This window comes from Mytilus trossulus, chromosome 14, assembly GCF_036588685.1.
Source record: "Mytilus trossulus isolate FHL-02 chromosome 14, PNRI_Mtr1.1.1.hap1, whole genome shotgun sequence".
Classification (NCBI taxonomy): Eukaryota; Metazoa; Mollusca; class Bivalvia; order Mytilida; family Mytilidae; genus Mytilus; species Mytilus trossulus.
In genome coordinates, this window is record NC_086386.1 from 40,426,701 (window position 1) to 40,446,855 (window position 20,155).

The 20,155-nt window shown below is 31.8% G+C and overlaps 1 protein-coding gene across 3 annotated transcripts; it reads left to right on the plus strand.

Moving 5' to 3' along the window:
- Window positions 1-394: 394 nt before the first annotated feature.
- Window positions 395-19,190, plus strand: LOC134696531 (uncharacterized). 3 transcript variants are annotated; one of them, XM_063558373.1, is made up of 7 exons: window positions 395-1,191; window positions 1,684-1,764; window positions 4,853-5,173; window positions 5,765-5,869; window positions 6,719-6,750; window positions 8,416-8,472; window positions 17,416-17,586. In XM_063558373.1, exons 1-7 carry the CDS (start codon window positions 445-447, stop codon window positions 17,432-17,434), a joined length of 1,362 nt encoding a protein of 453 aa, XP_063414443.1. In that variant the 5' UTR covers window positions 395-444; the 3' UTR covers window positions 17,435-17,586. The 3 variants fall into 3 exon arrangements, with proteins under 3 accessions (XP_063414443.1, XP_063414441.1, XP_063414442.1); XM_063558371.1 differs by lacking the exons at window positions 6,719-6,750; window positions 8,416-8,472 and having other exon boundaries at window positions 17,416-19,190; XM_063558372.1 differs by lacking the exons at window positions 1,684-1,764; window positions 6,719-6,750; window positions 8,416-8,472 and having other exon boundaries at window positions 17,416-19,190.
- Window positions 19,191-20,155: the final 965 nt, after the last annotated feature.

Sequence of the window (20,155 nt, forward strand, 5' to 3'; positions counted from 1 at the left end):
CATTGTAGCTTTCTACAACTATCGTTTTAAATTTTCTGCATATTTTTTTTTACTTTTGCACTATATATTTTATAAGCAATACATTTCGAGTTTGACCAAAAGCAAACATAATCAAACAGCGAAAAAGCAAATTTAGAGCATACACATGCATCTTATAGTTGACATCTATACCTAATATAGATTTACATAGTTATGAAGCAGATTTTATTTTTTTAAAGTTTGTTTCAGCTGATTTCTGCGATTTAAAAAAAAAGTAGATTGACGTTGGATTTAACTTTAAAATGTACATTAGATTTAGTTTTTAAGAAAATACGTCAAGTATAAAAAAAAAATGGATGCTGTTCAGTTATTCAAATTTAATGTACTTTCTCGTTTCAATCAGCTTATACAGAGGCAGAAAACTTCACGGCGGCAATAGCACTTGGGGTTATTGTGCCTTTGATAATGATAATAATCATTGCTGTAATTGGTTATAAACTTTATCAGAACTATAAATATTACCAAGAAAACAAAGAGGTTGACACACCAAAGCCAGATCCAAAATACGCAAATGGCGAAATACGTAATAAACGAATGTGCAAAAGTAACGGTGTTGTGATTGACGAAAAAGCACTGATTAACGATACACCTAGAAGTGTTGAAATCATGATAGATGAAAGATGTCGACCTGATTCCACACTAACAACTGGTTCGCTTCTGTCTGCTGGAATTAGGCGCGAGTCTTCGATTCTTCTCGATATTAACCCGTCAACTCGGGGTACGATGGTTGCCGAGTCTCTTCCGGAAGTTACCGAACCGATCGATTACTCATCTGAATATTCAGACTCCGATGACGACGACCAGGGTAGTGACAATTTTTTGCAAATGCAATCGACTGGTGACTTTCTGGATGGTAAGAGAGACGAAGGTACTCAAACACCTAATATTCCTCAAATAGTACTGGACAGTATAAGCCATGGTGGAGACTTTCAACCAGACCTTATTTCACCTATTGCCGTTCCTCCTTCGATGACGACTATACCAGAGCACCAGACTGATGCAACTCAGACAGAGCAAGGAGGAACAAATAAGAAGAAAAAGAAACGGGTCAAGAGAACCAAGAGTGCATCTTCCACTAGACGAGTAAGCTCAGCTTCGAAACGCCGACCTGGAAGCAGCATTAAAAGAAAGGGAACATCAAAGCAAAAACCGGTAAATATATAATTTTATAATTGTAATAAGTTTTTCGTTTATGTTGTTTTAACTAAACTATTACTAACGTTGTACTGTGATTTGTCTGTTTATATTTTGCGTTTTTGTTTGTTTACTTTTTCGTTATCAGTTTGCCTTTCACAATAAATGTTTTGACACATAAAAACAACAATTCCTCCATAAATATTTGGAACCTTTTGAATACTGTGGATTCATTATTATTCGTTGGATACCAATTTTCGTGGGTTTCTTAGATACCGTTGAACCACGAATTCAAATGACAACGAATAACAAAAGGTTTTTCTCAATCCACGACAATTGATACCTAAGAAAAAAATGAATCCACAGAAAGTTATATGTGCAATTCGCGCGAGCTGTGATTGTCCGGTATCCTACTCATGTCGTAAAATAGAAATCAAATTATATATTAATGAATTCGAACCACTTAGGCTGGATAAATTTGAAGTAAAAGCCTGCAATTTTATTTTCTAGGATCGCTATGGTAATACTGACGATAAATTAGTCTTTGGTACCCGGATAAATATTTTGAGGATCCGCCCTAAATCATTCAGGGTAGGTCACGCACTTACTCTACTAACAACAAATATGGCGTTCTTTTTTAATATTATAACATTATTTTTTTTCCTTTCTGATTTATCAAAGAAGATTGTGTTTACAGTACACTGATTCCCCAATCGAACTATCATTTTCTATGTTCAGTGGACCGTGAAATTTGGGTCAAAGCTCTAATTTTGCATTCAAACAAGAGGGAAACATGTGTTTCAAGTTGATAGGACTTTAACTTCATCAAAAACTACCTTGACCAAAGAATTCAACCTGAAGCAGGAACATGTGTTTCAAGTTGATAGGACTTTAACTTCATCAAAAACTACCTTGACCAAAGAATTCAACCTGAAGCAGGCACTAGCACTTTCTATGTTCAGTGGAAAGTGACATTTGGGTCAAAACTCTTATTTGAAATCAAAATTAGAAAGATGATCTCACAGGGAACATGTTTTCTAAGTTTCAAGTTCATTGGACCTCATCTACATCAAAACCTACCTTGACCAAAATAATAACCTGAATTTCTTTTTTGATTCTTTTATATGTTTCAAAGTTTAGTATGCCGTACATATTCGCTGAATGAGACTATAAACACCTTTTTTACGGGACCAACTGAAGCCTGCATGCCTACGGGTATGGGAATTTCTCGCTGTGTTGAAGACCCATTGCTGGTCTCGGGTTGTTTTCTTTTCTTGGGTCGGGTTATTGTCTCTTTGACATATTCACTGTTTCCTTTCTCCATTTTATTCGATTTCATATTTTAAGTCCTCAATGCTCTTCGATGTTACTCCTTTAAGTGTGTTTGATCTTTTCAAGCGTCACTTACATTATGAGCTATTTGTTGACGAAATGTGCTTCTAGCGTACACAGTTTAAATCCTGGTGGAACTAATAAATTTGAAAGGCCTATTTTTGACAAGTTCATTCTTTTTTACAAAATATTCTTCTCTTTCTGCAATTAAGGTGGTACCTAACACTACAGGGAGATAACTCTGTAAAATCAGTTAAACATTTTAATTACGATGTGTTGGTAAGGGAATATTAAGCTTCTCAATGATCAAAATTAGTGTTTGTCAAACTGCTATATAACCAGTGTAATTTTTCTAATAAAACGGTTGGTTCAAAATTTGTGAAATTTTTATATTTTTGTTAAAGGCTCAAAGTAAATACTTTGACAAAATTTTATGAAAACTAAACGATCCAAATTAATTTTAGTGAAAGTGTTGGGTACCACCTTAATTACTTTGTCCCTTGGCCTACTTCACGAAAGTTAATAACTTCGAAGGCGTTACGTGGTGTTTAGTTTAAACGTAATCCCCTTTCCTCATAAGTTAATTCTTTAACATTCTTAATCTTCAAAATATATTTTAATCTTGTTAAATTGGCATTAGATGTTGAATCAGTGCAAGTTATAGCCTTGAAATCTTTAGAATGTATTATTCAAAATCATTGTCGTACAAAATAGATAAATTATAACCAAAGAAACCACAATCCCTCTGAACATCTGGATAAAACATCAACAACAAAATATTGTATAAAAAAAACCACATTAATACAGAAAAAAAACAGCATACTTTTACATCAGAAGTATTCGTTAACATGTGCCGCTCACAATGTACGAACCCGGAGCACCTTTGTTCGTTACACGTTTTATATAGGTTCATAATGGTGTAGTCTTAATTGTGATGTTTTGAAAGTGTATAAGTATGTCTTTGAATTTCCTTCGACTTATGTTGTCGATAATATTTTAAACCTCTTTTAAAATAAATTAAACAATTTATAAATTTTCAACTGGATATATCGATGCTACGAAAACATTTATAGACAACTTTCGAGTTCGATGCATTTTCCGTAAAAAAACTCGGGTTTTAGTGAAAAAAAATTGTGCGTATAAGGGCATGGTCACTTCCCTTCAAATGTTGAGCGAGTAGTTGGAAAACTAATATAATGTTAAATTGCATGAATTATTCAGCAAATCAAATTCTTATAAATGACAATCAGCATTGCGGTCATTAGGGAATTTTAATTAAGTACCTACAAAACAAACATTATTTCTAGTTTATCCTGTACAATGACTATCACATAAACATGTTAAACGCTTGATGAACGTTAAAGTAATAGTGCAGGGATACAGGCGATCAAAGGCGCGCATAATTGACCGAGTTTTTTTTTTTCGGTGACGGATGAACTCGAAAGTAGTCTATTTGACCAAAACAAAATCTTTCTATTTAATGCAATATACATGTACCATTCATGTATATGGCCCGAAAAGTACCGTAATAAAATAGAAAAATCTTTTTCGTCGAATGGGTGTTTACTATAGAAGAGTTTGATATCCGGATATCTGTTTTTCGGGGCGACCTGAAGAAAGCCACACCACAAAATTATTAATCATGCTGAAAAACTACGAAATTAAGTCAACTCGTGCTTTGGTAAAATAAGTTTACCTACCGACCCAATCCTTCGTCGTGCTTAATCCCAATCGTCATGTATTTAATTCCACAGTTATACAGACGATTTAAAAGTTATGTCATTATCCCCCTCCTTTTTCTAGCTTATTAAACATCAATAGCAACATTGCATTTGTTAGTAAAAAATCTCTAAAACGATAAAGACATGCAGTGCAATCTCTCACACTATGGAATTATTTATGTTTTTGGGTTGTACGGTAAGATCTTTTTTTTTTTACATATCTTTTTTTTTTGCTGTGTGTTAATTTATTCATTTAAGTTTTAATGTAAAACTCACTAGTACAATACAAATTCTTTCTTACTTTCATTCTGTCTTTTTTTTTCATTTAATTTTCCTTTATTTTTTTTTAACAAGGTAGAAATGTTTCGAAATTTAAAGCAACAAGACAGTAAAGTGATATATTTTTTTCATACACAGTACAAAGAAAATCGACTCAACGATCCTTACTTACCATTATATATAGTAAGAATAGGAAGGCAAACATATATCAAATACCAATTCTGCCAGACCATCAGTACTAAAGATTTTTGGAATGTTAAACGTATCTGATATGACTACCCTCACGAAGAGCTAGTCACCTTAGTATTGTATTTAGTATCCTAATTCTTTGTATTTTTTTTTCTCAGAAAAAGAAGCAGGTTAATCCATTAATCACTGATGAAGATAGTCCAATTGATCCAAGTTTAAATGATTTAGATATGAGTACAAATGATCAAATCATTGTACATTCCAAAGATGAAAACATTACTACAGAAACTGGGGAGGAAAAAGAAATAGATGACAATACTACAGATGATACATTAAATTCAAATCCAAGCAAGTCAAACTTAAAACGAAACGAAAGTATGCTGAGAGAGAAAATATATAAACATACCAATAGGGATATACCGTCTTCCAAAAGGAAAAAGAAACAACCAAAGCTTAGACATCCTCTTGAACAAAAGAAGGTATGGATGTTGTACATAAACGAAATCATCGAATATCTTTATGCGAATTTACAGTATAATTCCTAACTCAGACAAAAAATCTACATACTTCCCCCTTTTGAAGTTAAATGATTGCTACCTAGTTTGTGTTAAATAATTGTTTATCTGAGATGCAAAGCTATATATAAAGATATGCTATGGTTGCAAATGAGACACCTCCCTATTATAGGTCACCGTACTGCCTTCATCAATAAATTCAGGGTAGTTTTAAAAATTCCCCTGATTTACAAAGAAACAAAAATTCCATGTGTATGTCCTGTTTTCTTGATGCATTGTATTTTCTTGTCTTTTTGTTTTCCCGTCTGTCCCATAGCTTGAATTTGGGTTTAAGGTAGACTAGAACGATACAAAAAAATTAATATAACTTGAAACTTAGTACAAATGTTTATCTTTATTATGTAATTTTTTTTAAATATAAGAACTGGATAGGTTATGAGCCATATTTTGAGATTCGTTTATAACGGAAATGTCATAGTGGTAGCGTGCATGATTTAATAGGAAGACATTTTTGTGTTTGTCATAAAATCTAACTGCAGACTTGCTTTTTTGCAGGGAGATCAAGAACCTCTGTCCGACTCCTGGTTTAAACATAGGAGCACATCTGTACCTAGAACGCACAATAACTCAGATAGAAAAGAGGAAACTGATGGTGAAGGGGTGAGTTTTGTATAAATATTTCTATTACTATAATAGATTAATTGGTAATGTTTAGCTTTAAACACTGTGCTGGACACATTTGCCATTCCAAAATTGATATATGAGGCCTCTTTATATTGAGAACAGAAGTCATCGGCTATATACCTTGTATCACTAAAATCGTGTGACCAAGGCTTTATATAGTAATTTGTCTGGTGGGTTATGGTATTTGGGTAGATGGAAGTTATGCATCAGAATCAAGCTTTTTTGAAAAGGAATTATTTGTACTTTCAGAACAACCAAAAGGATATCTAAGCATAATATCTTACTCTGAACCCATTGACGGCGTGTTGAGTGGAAGTTTTAATGTATCTCCCTCATGCATAGCTCTGATTCCTTTCGCGGATTTGGCTATACTCTTTGGACCTTTTGGATTAAATCTCTTCATCTTTTATATAAGCTTTGGATTTCAAATATTTTGGCCACGAGCATCACTGAAGAGACATGTATTGTCAAAATGCGCATCTGGTGCAGGTATAATTGATACCGTTAATGTTATTAACTAAAACGTTAAACAAAAGGCATTTCATTATTAACTAATTGTTTATCGTTGAGACATCAGAGTGGGTAATTAAAATACTATTTTAAGCCTCTCTATGTGTACGAAAGCTTTTTTAAAATCCAAGTGCAAACCTTAAATTGCTTTTATCATAAAGTTATAAATACTAGTAGATATTCAACTCAACCCATCTTTGATTGAAACAAATGACAGAAAACGTGAAATTGCTAACATTTTATAGCATAAAAGCACAGAGTGTACAGTGTTATACTACTGCAATACTAAGTCGACTCGATGATTTTGATTTTTAGGACTCTGAGTTTGAAAGTATAATTTGGAATAGGTGAGACTTGCACTGCATTTGACATGATTTATATATTAAACGTCATAGATAAATCGACATTGACAACATATTTTGGTTGTAATATATTATGAAATGTTTCTGTAAAGGCAATTATTCGGACAGAATTTGGAAAAAATATAATATTAATACTTTTCTGTTTTAACTTCGCTAACTGGTACAGTTAAGCACCATACCCAACAATACAATATCTAGGACGATTACAAAACAGCACACCAAAACACAAAACAAAACCTCTGACTATTAGCAGTACATCTCATACGACAACAGTACAATCCTTCTGACTAACAGTACAAGTCGTCTGCCTAGTTTCAGAATTCTACAGTTGAAAATTCATTTAAGTCATGATACCATTTTTGGTTAATTAGTTTAATTTTGCAAAGAGTCTGTCTCGTTGCTTTATATATCGTGTCAAATGATGTTTTGCACTGGAGAGCTTCACCATTTCCAAATTAATTATTTTGAACGTTTATTTAATATTCACTCATTTTGTGAATAAGACTTTGTATTGTAATAGTAAATTCAATAACCAAAATTTACAATATTTAACATGAAAGTTAAAAGTTTTATTTCACCATGCACAAAACTTAAGTTGGCTACTTTAGAAATGCATTTCAACAAAATGCTATAATTTTATCCATATCAAATATCGCAATTTTTAGTAAAGGGTTGAGGTGACTCCAACTTATTCGATAGTTCAGATATTTCGAGAACCAAAAATCAAACCATCGTTTCAAACAAAATGTTTTAGTTCTAGACAACGCTGTTGTTGCTAAACACAATGCGAAGTAATATTTCTTGGCCAAAGAGAATATTATTTAATCAATAAACTATAACCGAATTAAGAGTTTAGAGTATTTTATTTTCTATAAATGACTACATAATAGTTAAATGATTTTTTAACATCAACGCATATTTGATTTTACTTTTTTTTTTAAATAATCTTTTTACCTAAGCAGTCGCATTTTTCTTGTGAGTTTAACCAGTAGCATTCCTGCATATAATTGTGCTACATGTAGTTATATTAATTTTTTCACGAACAAATATCATTTTGAATTCTACAAGAAGTGAATGAAATTATTTTTATTCAAAAGTCTTTTTTAAAACCCCTTCAGTAAATTTGCAGCTAAAAAAAATAGCATTGCTCAATCATAGGATTTGCTCACTGTCACTGCTATTTGTCTGTTTTTCAGTTCTAATCATGCACTTTTCACATAGCACATGATATCTCAATCTTCGATTTGAGCTTCGTCCTGAACATGCATGAAATATTTGCCACTGGACGTTAGGCAACCAACAATCATCGATTTGAGTTCGCATTAATTTGTAGTGACTTTATTTAACAAAATCGTTATTTCACGAAATGCTTTTTAAAATAATTTCTTATTTAACGTATCTAGAATAGATATTTATTTTCAAAAATACTTTAAATAGTTTGATGAAAGAAGATGGGTTTTTTTTACAATCAGTTTTTTTATAAGCCTTACCAATTATGAGAATATCATAAATATCAAAAGCAAAAGCAGTTTACTTAAACTTTCGAAAAATGTTTTATTTTTCTTTGATGTATTACAATTTTCAAGTACATGAACCTCTTGGTTCTTCGGTATAACAAGTTTTGAATAACATTAAACTTTATACATAAAGGTCTGATAGACTACAAGCGTCTGCTCCATTTGACACTAGAGGACTATTCTCAGGAAGGTAGGTTGTGGTACGTAATCTTTTGTGTCGTCTGTTCCATTTGACACTAGAGGACTATTCTCAGGAAGGTAGGTTGTGGTACGTTATCTATAGACTACAAGTGTCTGCTCCATTCGACACTAGAGGATTGTTCTCAGGAAGGTAGGTTGTGGTACGTTATTTTTTGTGTCGTCTGCTCCATTTGACACTAGAGGATTGTTCTCGGGAAGGTAGGTTGTGGTACGTTATCTTTAAACTACAAGCGTCAGCTCCATTTGACACTAGAGGATTGTTCTCAGGAAGGTAGGTTGTGGTACGTTATCTATAGACTACAAGCGTCTGCTCCATTCGACACTAGAGGATTGTTCTCAGGAAGGTAGGTTGTGGTACGTAATCTTTAGACTACAAGCGTCTGCTCCATTTGACACTAGAGGATTGTTCTCAGGAAGGTAGGTTGCGGTACGTAATCTTTAGACTAATAGCGTCTGCTCCATTTGACACTAGAGGATTGTTCTCAGGAAGGTAGGTTGTGGTACGTAATCCTTTGTGTCGTCTGCTCCATTTCACAGTATAGAGGATTGTTCTCAGGAAGGTAGGTTGTGGTACGTAATCTTTAGACTACAAGCGTCTGCTCCATTTGACGCTAGAGGATTGTTCTCAAGAAGGTAGGTTGTGGTACGTAATCTTTAGACTACAAGCGTCTGCTCCATTTGACACTAGAGGATTGTTCTCTGGAAGGTAGGTTGTGGTACGTAATCCTTTGTGTCGTCTGCTCCATTTCACAGTATAGAGGATTGTTCTCGGGAAGGTAGGTTGTTGTACGTTATCTTCTGCTGTCATACAAACTGGACTTGTAAAGCACAACTGTGTTTTCGAATAATACTGCATAAAATAAGGAAATGCGGTATGATAGCCATTGCATTTAAACTATAGGAAAAGGATGTTTAATCGTACTGCAGTATGATTTAGGTATACTAGAAAGAGCATTGATGAATGAGCGATTCAATAGAATGACATTACATTTGTTCGTCCAAGATCTTTTCTTGATTTATTCATATTAGAAACGATCGTAACTGTCTAAACGGTATAGGGTTTTTCTCATTGTTAGAGGTTGTACGGTTGCATATGATTGCTTACATCCACTTCATTTGAACTTTGGTGGATAACTGCCTTTTTGGCTATAATACTACTACCTCTCTTTGTTTTTATAAATTAAACATGCGCATCCCAAAGATGTATAAATACTTAGACACGTAAGGGGCTTAATGGACATAAAAATAATCGCCAAAAATTATTTTAAATCTACTTTGTCCCAAGGATTTGAAAAATTAGGTTCTTTATTTTTATCAGAGTGGAATTGTATAATTTTATACTACGATTTTTATTTTAAAAGCATAAAATAATATAGCACCGGTGCATGCAACAAGTATGACTTGTGATCAAATCAGTGCAGTAGTCGGACCTACATGTATTTGGCATTTATTCTGTAGTTGCAACAATCAAAATGATTATCTTTTTTTTCTTCTTCGATTTGATATTCTTTTTGATATAATTAATGTAGTCTATATATATTCACATCTGATTTACTGTTTGCTTTTACAATCTAAGACATGTTTATAGATGGGCGATGGATAACCTTATTTAAATTGGGTTATCTCCAGTTTACTAGAAAAAAAAATACAATACAAAGTAACTACAATGTACACCATAGCATATATGGGTCTAAATGGGGTTTACAAAATAGAGAATGATTGGCAAACATTCAAAGCACAGGGCATAAATTAAGGAATAGACAAAAAAAAAGGAAGAGAAAAAAAGAGAGAGATTTGTCTAAATTTAATATCATTGAATAAAGAAATGAAAGACCATCTAAATCATGTTGTATACAAGATAGGTCATCTTAGGAAAATAGTATGTTGCTTTTCTATATGTTCTAAATGGGAACAAAAAATATTATATTTTTATAAAAGCATTATTTTCTGTTTAATTTTTTCTTATAATTTTTTAATAATTAAGTGTTCAGAATAAAAAAAAACTATGGAATTTTTTTTTCTTTGTGCATATACATGTACATGTACAAATGTATATCAACAAGTTAGTATATTTTACTGATAGCTTAAAATAAAAACTCATATAAATAGTATACCGAAAGAAATATGTAAAAAACATTTCTAAAACTATAAAAGGTGTATTCTTTTTTTTTTTTTTTTTTTTTTTTTTTTTTTTTTTTTAAGACTTGAAATACATTTATTGAAAATCACCTGATTACATTTTCCTTGTATAACTCAGGGAAGAATACACAAGGGGCCCTGTGTTTACAATGATCCAACGTCCAGGGATAAACGGTGGACTCTATCATAAAAAAAAAAATCTATTTAATATTTTTTTCCATACATAAGTTATACATTCATATTAATTACACAGATTGAGTTTGCGTATAAAATGTTCACAATATTCTACAGTAAATAAAATACATTAATAAAAGTCCCCCAAAACACACTGCAATCTACACAATAATTTACCTTTGCTTATATAATTGGCATTTAATTTTTTGTACTTTTAACACCTGGATTACATTGTTATGTGTCGGTCAGTGGTTTTATAGGTCACATGCTCGACCTTGTAAATGCGTGTATTGTATATTTCTATCGTTGGATGTATTATGTTCTAAAAAGGAAAAGAAAGTAAGTACAAATTATTTCGTCACTTACTAGTGTATAAGATTTATTATAAGTTTTATTTCAGCTGCAAAATTTTCTTTTTTGGATGATAATGATTTGTCCATAGATTCAATTAAACTTCCCAGTTCCCGTTTTGCATATGCTATCAATTGGCTGGAAGTAAAACTTTTAGACTGATATTTGATTATATTCCTACATTTCCAAATAATCCATTTAACTGTATTCATAATCGTATTAGTTATGACATTGTACTTTTTTTTGTAATCGTACATTCCTAGCAAGTTCTTCGCTCAATGGAATATATACTGTGTTATTTAGTACATTATATGTTTTAAGCGCATCAAAAATGTGTTCCCAAACAACCATTATAATGTTACAGTTGTGAAAAAGGTGTGTGAGAGTTTCGTTTTCTGTTTTACAAAAATGGCATTTGCCATTATTTGATTTGCCCATTCTAAATAGTTTTTGCTCCGTATAGATAATGTTATGAACAATTTTCCAGCTAATTTGATTTGCTTTCCTAGAGGACATACTTTTATTTAAATTTATCCAGATCTTTTTCCACGGTAATTCCGAATTATACTGAATATTCCATTTTATTTGACAGTTTGGAACTATATCTAAATTTAACGAATATTGGATTAATTTCAAAGATATCTCACTTGGGATTACTACTTTATTCTGTTTATCGTAAAATTCAAATGTATTTTTAATATAATAACCATTTTTGGGGGGTTCTGGATCAACGTGGACGTTTTTTAGTCTGTCCTTGAACAATTTAGGAATAGCTAATTTCAGCCTTGCCCATTCCGAGATCCAGTTTCTCTTATCTTTAAGAGTATTGTATATAAAGTTGTCGCTTTTGATGTTTTTCGTTTCTTCATCCCAAATATCTTTTATTGTATGAATTCCACTTTTTCCGAAGTTAGGGAAAAAAATAGGTTTTTTATTGTATTGAATTTTTATGTTTCCAAAAAGTTGTTGGTTTAGGATATCGTTTTTATTTATTGGACTTTGTATACTTAAAAATTTTGACCACGTTTTAATTAACTCAAGATAGTATTTTGGAAAATTTTCCATTTGCAATCCTCGTAAGTCCGAACACTTTGCTAAAAAATTATTACAATTATATTTGATATCAAACTTCTGTAGCCACCATTTGGCTATTGTGTTCCAGTTATCGGGTTTTGATCTTAAAATCTTTTGCATACTTTTGATTTGTTTGGATTTAATGAACGAGTCTATATTGATCATACCAATCCCCCCTTCTTCTAACGGTAAGCAACACACGTCCCTTTTAATTAAATTTACTTTCCCCTCCCATATAAAATTCCACATGACATTGTTTATTTCTTTTTTATATTTTTCAGGTATACCTCGCATTTCGATTTCGAACCCTATTTTAGAAATGATCAATGATTTTAATATTAAGACTCTGCCCTTCAATGTTAGGTCACGAGATTTCCAAACCTCAAGACACGCCTTAATCTTCTTTATTTTTTCTAACCATATAGCTTCTATATCAACACTATATCCATGCATGACTCCCAATGCTTTAATTGGTTCGCTTGACCACCTAATTTTTTTATATTTTGGTGTTTTATTTTTCCAACGACCCAAATATACCCCTACTGTCTTTTCATAATTTATCTTAGCACCCGATGCTTTCTCATATATTTCTAAAACCTTGAATGTTTCCTCTATTGATTCCTCTGTTCTATTAAAAAATTGTGTATCGTCTGCAAACATGTTAATCTTAACCTCTTTCTTTTCATTTTCTATGTCAGGGTGGGGTAAATTTATTCCTTGAATTTTCGGATTAGCCCTAATTGTGGCTGCCATCGGCTCTGCTTGTAAAATGTAAAGCATCGGCGATATTGGACAGCCCTGACGGATTGATCTAGAAATTGGGACGTATCTTGATTGAAAACCGTTAGTCATTAAACAAGTTTTAGCATTTTTTAGTAACATTTTAACCCATTCCCGAAAATTTTCCCCAAATTGAAATTTTTCTAAACATGCATCTAACCATTCCCATTCTGCATAGTCAAAAGCTTTTGTTTGATCAAGAAAAAGGATTGATCCTTCCTCGTCTTCCATATCTATAAAATCGAAAATATCTTGCAGCATTCTATTAGAATCAAAAATATTTCTGCCCTTAACAAACCCTTTTTGATCTGTTTCTATAATTGATGGTAGAACTATTTTCAAACGTTCAGCCAGAATTTTTGAGCAAATTTTATAGTCTACATTTAATAATGTTATAGGTCGCCAGTTTTTAATATCCTCCCTCTCCCCACTTTTATATAATAGGCTTATCATTCCAAGTCTCTGCGATTCGGAAAGTGTTTTATCAAAAAAGGTTTCTTTTAATATTTGCGTAAGCTCATCCTGTATCAAAAACCAATATTCCTGATAAAATTCTGCAGTTATGCCATCTTCCCCTGGTGATTTATCCCTTTTCATTAATTTAATTGCTTTGAAAATTTCATCTTTTGTAATTTCACTATCACTATTCTGCTTCAGATAGAGTTTTACTTACATTATATAGTAATTTTTCCCCAGCCTCTCTATTACAACCCCCCGAGGTAAAAAGTTTCTCATAATATTTTAATTGCTCGCCTAAGATTTCATTAATATTATTTTTGTATGTGCCATTTTCGGCTTTTATTTTTGACCATAGTTTTTCTTTTCCTCGTTTTTGTTCTAATCTGAAAAAATAATTTGTGGATTTTTCACCTTTTTCATACCAATTTATTTTTGATCTTATGCGTGCTGCTTCTGCTTTTTGTTCGTAATATTTATATATATCTTTTTTTAGTTTTTCAACCTCATTCAGATTTTTTTGTGTTCCATCATTTTCTAACAGATTTTCTAATTTATCTTCCCAATTTTTAACTTCATTTTCATTTAATCTAAGTTTCTTTGAAACCGTTATTGTTATGTCCTTTATTTTAGTTTTTGTTAAATCCCAGAACTCCTTTTTATCTTTAAAATTATTTATGTTAAGTTTCCAAGATTTCCAAAATGTTTCAAAAGTATTTTTGAAAAGGTCGGTTTTAATTATACTATTGTTCATTTTCCAGTAACCCGGGCCTCTTTCTGGTTCGACGATGTTCATAGTAATTGTTACGCCGTCGTGATCGCTGAAGGGAAAATAAACAATTTTTGCATTGTTTACTCTACAATCGATATTCTCACTGGTGAAAATATAATCTATTCTCGAGTATGATTGACCCCTTGAAAATGTATATTGTTTTTTGTTTGGATATCTGAGACGCCAAATGTCCGTCAATTCATTTTTTTCAATGAAATTTTTTAGTTCATAATTTCCCGCATCTTCACGTTTGGGCATATGTTTTCTATCTAATTTCCTATTTAGACAACAATTAAAATCTCCCATAACGTAATTCACAATATCATTTTCTTTATCTATTTTTAACTTATTAAAGAAATGTTTTCTTTCTATGCCATTATTAGGGGCGTAGACATTAAAAATTCTAATAGTTTCGTTTGAGTCTAATTTGAATTCAACTATTAATTTCCTTCCCTCTGCATCTTTATATTTTTCAGTAATGTTTATATCTAAATTTGGTTTCACTAAAATTGCTACCCCTTTGGAAACGGAAGTCCCGTTACACCAAAAACTTAAACCTCCCCATTCTTTTTTCCATTCATTTTCAACAAATTTTGTGCAATGAGTTTCTTGCAAACATATAAAATCAAAATTCTTTTTTTGACACCATTGAAATAATGCATTTCGTTTTGACTTATCTCCCATACCGTTTGCGTTTAATGACATTAAACGAATAGACATACTTTATGGGGAAAATATATATTTATATTATTGTCTTCAAAATTCTGAATATTTAGTTTGCTATACAGTTCACCGATTTCATTTATGTTATACAACATAATAAAAGTCCAACCTATATTCAATATATTTACAATAAATGAATTTGCATGTACACTTGCAATGCATTTTTTTTAGAGTTATCTCCCATACCATATATTTCATATATAATTATTATCTGCCTACTTATTTCACCAACAAATACACATATTTGTATCACTAACATAATACAGTTCAAAAATTTTCCAAAATATTTACAATAAATGCAAGATTTTGCATACACAATAATAGCATGTATTTTTTGTAAGTTTTTCATTATATGATAAAAATTTATAATAATATATTATATACATTTTACACAAAGTTCTCCATAAGCTCGTTTAAGGAATATGCCGGGATAATTTACTTAGAAACAGTTTCTTCCAAAGAAGAGTTTTGTCTTTTTGATTGCTGTTTCTCGCCTGATCCTGGTGTTGAAGCTGAACTTCGAGTTCTCTTTTTACCACATGGTGTTTGCTATTCGCCTAATCTGTCTATACTCATAAAGTTCTTGACAAGAGAAACAAGTTGTTTTGCTCCTTCTGGATTGATATGTACCCCGGATGGGTCATTTTTATCAAACAATGTTTTAATGGGGTTGACACCCATGCCTGGTCGACAAAAATCATCCCAAAGATCGATAAAAGATAGCCTTTGGTCTTTTGAACATACCTTTTCCATATACAAATTAACAGAATGAGATGTTAAATTACATTTTGTTAAAGTTTGACCTTTGCCCTTTCTTGGCAGTATACTGAATATGCATATATCCGCAGCTTTAACTTTATTTATAGCATTTGTCATATTAACACAAATCATTTCTTTATCTGTCATGTTTCTTGTGACGTCGTTTGTACCCAAACAAAAGATGACCTTCGACACATAATTTTTATCAACACTTTTGTCCAGTGTGACTAAAAGTTTGTCAATGTCTTCTGCTGTACTACCAGAAACAGATGCATTGTGTATTCTGTTGTCAGATATCTTGAGACGGCAACAGTTTGATGCACCTAAAATGATTGTAATAGGGGGTAATGGTAAACAGTTGTCTTCGTTTTCAGGAACAGATTGTTCATAATCCGAGTGTTTGGTGGTATCGTTGTCAATGTAGACATTCAATTCCTCGATCTGATCTTGTTCCGTAGTTTCTCGTCCCTCCCTAATTTCATGAACATAGTCCCCGTATTCATTATCTTCGGTTATTTTCTCATTTTGCTCGTCTTTCTTTAATATAATCCCTATTATAAAGTTTGACCTGTATATCAATAATAAGAATGTGACTGTACTACATGTACACTGTACTACATGTACACTGTACATGTGCTTGTATCGTATTACTCAATCTAAATCCACTTAATTTCTCACAATGTTTTAATGCCTTAGCTTATTCAAAACTATTTACTATGGATAAAGACTATAAGAGTCATTGTTAAATTGAACGATTAAAATTGAAAAATTATTATGAAAAAATAACAATTAAAAGATTTAAAAAATACAAAAGATGTATATAACGGAGATTTATCTGATAGATACTAAAGGTTTGTAAACCTTATAACAGTCTACATCACATTTGATAAAGGGAAGCATGACATTATGTCTTTAATATGGATGTTGACTTGTGGGAAGGGGAGGTAATAACCATTTATGATCTAACTATCATGTAGGAAATATACTGATTTTTTTTGGTAAATGAAGAGTGTCCCTAGAGGGAGGGGTATACTGCTGAACGTTTGTCAGTCCAAGACAATATCTAGATTAATGGATTATTCTCATTTCTAATCTTAAGGATGGACAAGTTCAAAATACTTTTCTGTGTAATACTAGTATTTTATTTGTTTAGTTTTTATTTGAGCTTTACCAGTTGGTAACGCATTGATTCGAATGGTGACCAAAAGATATAACAGGCTTCTTAACACGAAACTTACTTGGTATTAAATTGTAAGTTTTTAAATTCATTGATTTTTAAAACGAGACTGAGTTACCAAAACGACAGGTTGAGACTTTTCATTGTCACTGGATGATGAGGTTATGTTTAATAGAAGATATTGTCATATTTTACAGGCCTCGCACGGACCCTTCTTATAGAAGCTGAATATGATATATAACGCAGAGAGTGTGGTAGCCTCCTCTCATAAGTCACTCGATTTAATTTCCTCATTCCACACTGCATTTTCTAAAAAAAAAAAAGAAGCTTGCTACATGTATATACATGTATTTTAGGACGAATCCAGGATTTTTGGAAGTGAGCGTAATTCTATAAAACGGTTTCTCAACTGAATAAAAAAAAATGGACTATTTTATGTTTAAAAAAAATCTTAAAAACGGTAAAAAACATGATATAATCACTTTTGACGATCCGTCTATGTGTATTAATCATATTTTCTTTTTCAGCAAGTATCACCTGAAGTAGACGAGCACGGGAACCTATTACCGCAAAGTGATAATGACTCCGTAGAACAAAAACGACCACCAACGCAGCAAAAACCATTCATGAAGCCTCAAGCAGAGACAACGGAGGAAGTGTTCGAAAAGATTAAATCTATGTGGCAATTTGGAAATAAGTGGCTTGGAAATACGTATATTGCTCATAGTCCTAAATAATGTGTGCATGTATTTAGGAACTGAAGACTTATGAGTTAAATCATTCATCAAGTATATTTCATGGCATTGTGAACGCTTTTTATTGACATTTTTATTTTCTCAATCTTCATTTTTAACCGCGTTTGGTTTTGTCACCACTTGGAATGTTTGTTGTCATTTGAAACGCATCTTTTAACTTGCTTATCAGACATACCATTTTCTATGAGTGATCGTGCTTTTTTTTCATTTGAACTTACTTCTTCCTAACTTAAATATGTCAGTTCAGTCTTCTTTCACTTAAAGTGAAAACTAGTTTGTATTACAAAAGGCATTGTTCGTCTAATTCAAACATGATTGCGTGCTATAATATACTTTTATGTTTATTCATTTTATAGTTGTTATACTTTAGTTGAACCTGACCTAAAGTAAAAAATAAAAAACCAAAAGTAAACTACATAGAGATATATTCTCATTTATCAGTTTCACTGTCAAGTCGCACAATAACATAATAACTATGAAAGCGATAATCTTTAAGTAAATTATATAAATCCTTAATAAGATCATGTTTGGTTAATATGTTAAAATTGATCAATCGTTTTTTGTTTTTTTTCATTGTTATTTTTTATTTTAGTTTAATATTATGCTATGAAACCTATATATGTGTTATTCATACACGTAACGAACTTAAAAGATAATTGTAAACAGCGTGTTTTCCATTCTGAAGAGAACAATAAAATCCAGTGTAAACGCAAATATTTGGGTTATATAAATCTTTAATAAATAATTTGTTAGCAATATCTAATATACTGTTTTGATGCTCTCTTGTGTATATTCCGCATGTTATGATTTATGTCCTTCTCGGTCCCAAATGCTATATGTCTACTTAGAAAATGAAATGAAAGTATTTTTTGAACTTATTAATTTTATCTGAATGCTTTAACATGTAACAAGTTAATATTTATTTCACAACTAAAATATAGATATATGCGTCTTTAAATATTATAAATATGTTGGTTTTTTTAAATGAATGACTGCATTCCAGAACATGTTTTCTTTTTTCATCTTTTTTTAGATGTAAAAATCCCGTAATGAAAATGAAAATATCGTTTATTACTTATAAAATTGATGCCTGTGAAGCGCTTTTCTGGATTATCATCTTCATCGGGAACGCTAAAAACTAAAATTTGAAAGCCATTGGGTATTTGAATTGACAATGAGCTGTATGTATGACGAAACATTATTGACAAATCAATTTAACAGCCATTAAATGACTTGGTGTTTGATTATCCGAATGACGGAAGTGTTGTAGCACTTCGTTGTGATTAGTTCGCTTTTTACATCTGATAATTGGCCGGACTTACTTTATAAGTTTTAAATACAAACATAAACATCTACGAATCTTGTTTCTTCTATTTATTGTATATTTATTCAGTTCGCAAGAAGTTCCACTCCATGTAGAATAATAAATATCAAATTGTTATTACAATATAGTCTTTCATCTATAGATCCATCTGTAATAAATGTAATATGACAGACAAACAATTCTCTGTATATCATGGTAGATTGTTATCTTAATAATGTTAGGAAAACACAAAGAAATAAAATTACTCTGTCTTTGCCTTTATGTTGTTCATGATAAACAATGTATATATAAAAAAAGAAGATGTGGTTTGATTGTCAATGAGACAACTATCCACAAAAGACCAAAATGACCCAGACATTAACAACTATAGGTCACCGTACGGCCTTCAACAATGAGCAAAGCTCATACCGCATAGTCAGCTATAATAGGCCCCGATAAGACAATGTAAAACAATTCAAACGAGAAAACTAACGGCCTTATTTATGTGAAAAAATTAACGAAAAACAAATATGTTAAACATAAACAAACGACAACCACATGTACATGTATATATGTACTGCTCTAAATTATGCAAATCAAATATTTCAAAGATTCAGATTCAAATTTAGAACATTTTATATCGCACATACAAGCACATGCTGGGGCCTTTCATAGTTTACTATATGGTAAAGGTTTGTTTCATAGTTGAAGTTTGTACTGTATTGCTTACACTTCGTCATTTGAACCTTGATGGGTAGTTGTCTTTTTTACTATCATACCACATCTCCTTATTTTTATACACCAGGAAGGAGACGGGGAGAATCATGTTATTAAACTTAAGCATCCATTCGTGAATTTTACGGACGCTTTCACGAGTTGGTTGATCGCTATGGAATATCCGTTTCACAGATGATAGCGGATATGCTCATTATGTCATATGAAGAGTGTCATATGTAGAACAGGATCGGCTTATCTCTTCCGGAGCACTCTAATATCACCCCTAGTTTTTGGTGGGATTCATGTTTCTTAGTCTTTAGTTTTCTAAATTGCTTTCGAGTACTATAGGTTGTCTGTTTGTCATCCTTTTTTTTTAGCTATGGCGTTGTCAGTCTATTTTCGATTTATGAGTTTGAATGTCCCTCTGTTATCTTTTGTACCTCTTATATGGTCGAGGTTATGCAAAAGTTCGATATTGTCCCGAGTACGTAG